The 6,133-nt window shown below is 57.8% G+C and overlaps 1 protein-coding gene across 1 annotated transcript; it reads left to right on the plus strand.

Annotated features, from left to right (window-relative positions):
• The first annotated feature begins 2,731 nt into the window (after positions 1 to 2,731).
• On the plus strand, positions 2,732 to 5,528 carry LOC138752839 (uncharacterized). The gene is made up of 6 exons (XM_069915462.1): positions 2,732 to 2,739; positions 2,846 to 3,544; positions 3,665 to 4,160; positions 4,255 to 4,429; positions 4,517 to 4,840; positions 4,954 to 5,528. Exons 1-6 carry the CDS (start codon positions 2,732 to 2,734, stop codon positions 5,526 to 5,528), a joined length of 2,277 nt encoding a protein of 758 aa, XP_069771563.1.
• The last annotated feature ends 605 nt before the right edge of the window (positions 5,529 to 6,133 follow it).

Below are 6,133 nucleotides of genomic sequence, written 5' to 3' on the forward strand. Positions count from 1 at the left end.
TAGGAAGGCAAAAAGAATTCATGAAGGTGCTTTGGCAGATAATGGGAAGGAAAATCCAAAGGGTTTCTACAAATATATTAAAAGTAAAAGGATAATAAGGGACAAAATTGGACCCCTAGAAAATCAGAGGGACAACTACGTGTGGAGCCTTGTGAAATGGGGGAGATTTTAAAGTTTTTTTGCATCAGTATTTACAAAGGAAACTGGCATCGTGAATAAGGATGGAAGGGAAACAAATAGAAGCGTCATGGAACATATGGAGATTAAGGAGCAGGAGGTGCTCGCTGCCTTACAACGAATGAAGGTGGACAAATCCCCTGGACCGGATATGATATTCCCCCTGTACCTTAAGGGAGACGAGAGCTGAAATTGCAGGGCCCCTGACAGATATATTAAAAATGTCCTTGGTCACAGGGGAGGTACCGGAGGATTGAAGGGTGGCTCGCGTTGTCCCGCTGTTTAAGAAGGGCTCCAAGAGTAAACCAGGCAATTATTAGACCAGTGAGTTTGACGTCCGTAGTGTGTAAATTAAGGACAGTCAGCATGGATTTGTGTTGGTAGTTCATGTTTAAGAAATCTTGTAGAGTTTTTTGAGGAAGTTACCAAGATGGTTAACGAGGGAAAGGCTATGTGGAATTTAGTAAGGCCTTTGACAAGGTTCCACGAGAGGTTGGTTCAGAAGGTCAGAGAGGTTGTAAACTAGATTGGTGGAAGAAAACAGAGAGTGGTGGATGGTGGCTTCTCAGACTGGAGGTCTGTGTCGAGTGGTTTACCTCAGGGATCTGTGTTGGGACCATTATTGTTTGATATCTATATAAATGGTGAATTGGATCAGCAAATTTGCTGATAACACTAAGATAGGAGGCGTCGTGGACAGTGAGGAAGATTTTCAAAGCTTGCAGAGGGATCTGGACCAGCTGGAAAATTGGGCAAGTAAATGGATGATGGAATTTAATGTAGATAAGTGTGAGGTGTTGCACTCGAAAGAGTGAATCAGAGTGCGGAGGAGCAAAGATCTCTGGGAATACAAATACATTGTTCCCTGAAGGTGACGTCGCAGGTGGACAGGGTTGTAAAGAAAGCTTTTGGCATCTTAGCCTTTATAAATCAAAGTATTCAGTATAGAAGTTGGGTGTCATGTTGAAGTTATTCAAGTCATTGGTGAGACAGTTCTGGTCACCCAGCAGCAGGAAAGATATCAATAGCATTGAAAGAGTGCAGAGAAGATTTACTAAGATGTTGCCGGATCTTCAGGAGTTGAGTCACTGGGAAAGATTAAACAGGTTAGGACTCTACTCCTTGGAACGAAGAAGAATGAGGGGAGACTTGATAGAGTTTATAAGATTACGAGTGGAATAGACAGAGTAGATGTGAGTAGGATGGGGGAGATAAATACGAGAGGTCATAGCTTTAAGCTGAAAGGGGAGAGGTAGAAGTGGAACATTAGGGAAAAGTTTTTCACTCAGAGAGTGGTGGGAGTGTGGAATGAGCTGCCATCTGATGTAGTGAATGCAGATTCAATCTTGAGTTTTAAAAATAAATTGGATAAATACACAGATAGGAGAGGTCTGGAGGGCTATGGAATGAGAGCAGGTCAGTGGGACTAGCTAGTTTCATTGGTCAGCACAGACCAGCAGGGTCAAATGGCCTGTTTTTCTGTGCTGTAATGTCCTATGGTTCTATGGATCAGCACAGTGTACAAGAGGGGAGAACACCCCACCCATCCCCTCCCTTCCCTGACTTCCGAGAAGCTTGGGAGAGGACCCTATACAGGGAAAGGATTAGCGAGGGGCTCACACCAGACTGCAGGTTGCTGGAAACGGACTCCTGGGAACCAGGGATTGGAACTGGGATCATGAGGGTGCTGAGGGCAAACAATACTCCTGAAAGGCCTGTAGGAAGCTAACGTTCCTGCCTCCACCACTCTATCTGGCAGCTCGTTCCATATGCCCAGCACCCTCTGAGTGAAGAACTGACTCCTCATGTCCCTCTAAATCCTATCTCCCTCACCTTATCGTTTTACCTTCTCATCTTAACATTCTCCCAGTCCGTGAAACAGACCATCACTGTTCACCTTAACTCCGCTTCGCATGATTTATAGACCTCAGGGAGATCCCCTCCTCTGAACCTCCAACACGGAGGAAAACAACCCCAGCTCTTCCAGTCTCTCCCAATAACTCAACTTCCCTAATCCTGGCAATAACCCTGTAAAGCTCTTCTGCACCCTTTCCAACTTTAAAAACATCCTTCCTGGAGCTCGGTGACCAAACCTGCACACAAATTCCAAATGTGGCCCCACCATCATGATGTATACCTCTAACAGGACATCCAAACACTTTGATTCAATACCCTGACCAATAGAGGCAAGTATCTCACTCTCTTCACTGCCATCTATCTTTACAGACCTGTACCTGCACCCCTAGATCCTTCTGCTCCACAACGCACTTTAGGCCACTAACAAAGTAAATCCTGCCCTGGTTGGATTTACCCAAATGCAGAACCTTGCACTGCTCCCAGTTGAACGGCATCTGCCATTCCTTCGCCCACTTCCCCAGCTGGTCCAATGTAACCTTCCTCATTAGGTGTTTTTAAGCTGCAGCACCCGGGTCACCCTGCTGGGACCCAGGAAGGATTAGTAGGGCAAAAGAGCCCCCAGCACCTTTTAAGCTGAGGGGGGAAATCAACTCAGTAAATCACCAACCTGGCAATTTAAGGGGATCCCGTCCCCATGATGACGCAGTAAGTGATGCATCACACAAACTAGTCTCCAGTTCCCCCCCCCCCACCCCCACCAGCCGTCAGTCTCCCTACAACCCCACGGCAGCCGACACTTCTCTCTCCCCAGCGGCAGCCACCCCTCGCCTCTCTCCCACGCGGAAGCCACCCCTCGCCTCTCCCCCCCGCGGCAGCCTCTCCCCCCCGCGGCAGCCTCTCCCCCCCGCGGCAGCCTCTCCCCCCCCCCGCGGCAGCCTCTCCCCCCCCCCGCGGCAGCCTCTCCCCCCCCCCCGCGGCAGCCTCTCCCCCCCCCCGCGGCAGCCTCTCCCCCCCCCCGCGGCAGCCTCTCCCCCCCCCCGCGGCAGCCTCTCCCCCCCCCGCGGCAGCCTCTCCCCCCCCCGCGGCAGCCTCTCCCCCTCCGCGGCAGCCTCTCCCCCCCCGCGGCAGCCTCTCCCCCCCCGCGGCAGCCTCTCCCCCCCCCGCGGCAGCCTCTCCCCCCCGCGGCAGCCTCTCCCCCCCGCGGCAGCCTCTCCCCCCTGCGGCAGCCGACCCCTCCCCTCTCTCCCCCGCGGCAGCGACCGCTCCCCTCTCTCCCCCGCGGCAGCGACCCCTCCCCTCTCTCCCCCGCGGCAGTGATCCCTCTCCTCTCTCCCCCGCGGCAGCCGAACGCTCTTCTCCGCGGCAGACAACCCCTCTCCTCTCACCCCCGCGGGAGCCGACCCCTCTCCTCGCTCCCCCGCGGCAGCCGACCCCTCACCTCTCTCCCCCGCGGCAGCGACCCCTCTCCTCTCTCCCCCATGGCAGCGACCCCTCTCCTCTCTCCCCCATGGCAGCGACCCCTCTCCTCTCTCCCCCGCGGCAGCGACCCCTCTCCTCTCTCCCCCGCGGCAGCGACCCCTCTCCTCTCTCCCCCGCGGCAGCGACCCCTCTCCTCTCTCCCCCGCGGCAGCCAACCCCTCCCCTCCGTGGCAGCTGACCCCTCTCCTCTCTCCCCCACGGCAGCCGACCCCAATCCACTCTCCCCCGCGGCAGCGACCCCTCTCCTCTCTCCCCTGCGGCAGCGACCCCTCTCCTCTCTCCTCAGCGGCAGCGACCCCTCTCCGCTCTCCCCCGCGGCAACCAACCCCCCTCTTCTCTCCCCAGCGGTGCCGAACCCTCTCATCCATGGCAGCCAACCCCTCTCCTTTCTCCCCTGTGGCAGCGACCCCTCTCCTCTCTCCCCCGCGGCAACAATCCCTCTCCTAACTCCCCCGCGGCAACAACCCCTCTCCTCTCTCCCCCGCGGCAGCGACCCCTCTCCTCCCGTGGCAGCCGACCCCTCTCCTCTCTCCCCCGCGGCAGCGACCCCTCTCCTCTCTCCCCCGCAGCAACCAACCCCCCTCTTCTCTCCCCAGCGGTGCCGAACCCTCTCTTCCATGGCAGCCAACCCCTCTCCTTTCTCCCCTGTGGCAGCGACCCCTCTCCTCTCTCCCCCGCGGCAACAATCCCTCTCCTAACTCCCCCGCGGCAACAACCCCTCTCCTCTCTCCCCCGCGGCAGCGACCCCTCTCCTCCCGTGGCAGCCGACCCCTCTCCTCTCTCCCCCGCGGCAGCGACCCCTCTCCTCTCTCCACCGTGGCAGCGACCGCTCTCCTCTCTCCCCCCGTGGCAGCCGGCCCCTCTCCTCTCTCCCCCGCGGCAGCCGGCCCCTCTCCTCTCTCCCCCGCGGCAGCCGGCCCCTCTCCTCTCTCCCCCGCGGCAGCCGACCCCTCTCCTCTCTCCCCCGTGGCAGCCACCCCCTCTCCTCTCTCCCCCGCGGCAGCGACCCCTCTCCTCTCTCCCCCCGTGGCAGCCGACCCCTCTCCTCTCTCCCCCGCGGCAGCCGACCCCTCTCCTCCATGGCAGCTAACCTCTCTCCCCCGAGGCAGCCAACCTCTCTCCCCCGTGTCAGCCGACCCCTATCCTTTCTCCCCCGTGGCAGCGACCCCTCTCCTTTCTCCCCCGTGGCAGCGACCCCTCTCCTCTCTCCCCCGCGGCAACAACCCCTCTCGTCTCTCCTCCGCGGCAGCCAACCCCCCTCCTCTCGCCCCCGCAGTGCCGAACCCTCTCTTCCATGGCAGCCAACCCCTCTCCTCTCTCCCCCGCGGCAGCGACCCCTCTCCTCTCTCCCCCTTGGCAGCGACCTCTCTCCTCTCTCCCCCGCGGCAGCGATCCTCTCCTCTCTCCCCCGCGGCAGCCGACCCCTCTCCTCCGTGGCAGCTGACCCCTCTCCTCTCTCCCCCGCGGCAGCCGACCCCTCTCCTCTCTCCCCAGTGGCAGCGACCTCTCTCCCCCGCGGCGCCAACCCCTTTCCTTTCTCCCCCGTGGCAGCGACCCCTCTCCTCTCACCCCCGTGGCAACAACCCCTCTCCTCTCTCCTCCACGGCAGACAAACCCCCCTCCTCTTCTCCCTGCGGCGCCGAACCCTCTCTTCCGTGGCAGTCAACCCTTCTCCTCCCTCCCCCGCAGCAGCGACCCCTTTCCGCTCTCCCCCGTGGCAGCGACCCCTCTCCTCTCTCCCCCGTGGCAGCGACCCCTCTCCGCTCTTCCCCGTGGCAGCGACCCCTCTCCTCTCTCCCCCGCGGCAGCGACTCCCCCATGGCAGGGACCCCACTCCTTTCTCCCCCGCGGCAGCCGACCCCTCTCCCACTAATTGTGGTGACTCCCCCTCCCCAACATTGATCTCACTCCCTCCAATTGTGGCCCGTCTCTCCCCTTCGCGGCAGCGACCTCTCATCCCTCCACCCCCGCCCCCCCCCCCAATCACTGCAGACTCTTCAGCCGGGGTTCCCTGACTACCTCTGAGGTCGGGCAGGGACCTGGTTCACTTTGGATGACACTGACTAAGTACGACCCTTTCAAGCTGCCTTGTGAGTGGGGCGCAAATTGCCCTGTTAACCCCATTTTACAAGTTTTGAAAGCACCTATTCTCTACCATAACATATATTTTCACATTATCAGCAAACATGTTCACCTTTCCATAAATATCTTGTCTAAATCACTGACACATGTTAGAAAAAGCAAGGGACCCAGTACCGAACCCTGAGTCACTCCCTTGGTCACGGGTCTCCAGTCTGAGAAACTGCCTCGACACCCAGTCTCTGACTTGTCCCACTGAGCCAGTTTAACGTCCAGTTAGCTAGTTGGCCTTCTATCCCATGTTCCACACCAACCTACCACATGGCACTGAATCAAATGCTTTATTAAATTTCATATCAATTACATCAGCTGCCTCTACCCTCTGCAAAAAATTCTGTGAGTTTGTAAAACACGATTTCCTGCGTACAATTTACCACACACAAATCCATTCAGGCTCTGCTAAATTTTCCCTTGACCATCCAAATATTGAGTTTCTATACCTCAGCATCCTCCCCATCATTTTCCCAACCACTGACATCAG

The sequence above is a fragment of the Narcine bancroftii genome, chromosome 2 (genome assembly GCF_036971445.1).
Source record: "Narcine bancroftii isolate sNarBan1 chromosome 2, sNarBan1.hap1, whole genome shotgun sequence".
Classification (NCBI taxonomy): domain Eukaryota; kingdom Metazoa; phylum Chordata; class Chondrichthyes; order Torpediniformes; family Narcinidae; genus Narcine; species Narcine bancroftii.

Coding starts and splice junctions, on each gene's coding strand:
- LOC138752839 (XM_069915462.1), top strand. Junction 4,430..4,516: donor TCTCTCCCCCGCGGCAGCCG/GCCCCTCTCCTC, acceptor CCCCCGCGGCAG/CGACCCCTCTCCTCTCTCCC. Junction 4,841..4,953: donor CCTCTCCTCTCTCCCCCGCG/GCAGCGACCCCT, acceptor CCTCCGTGGCAG/CTGACCCCTCTCCTCTCTCC.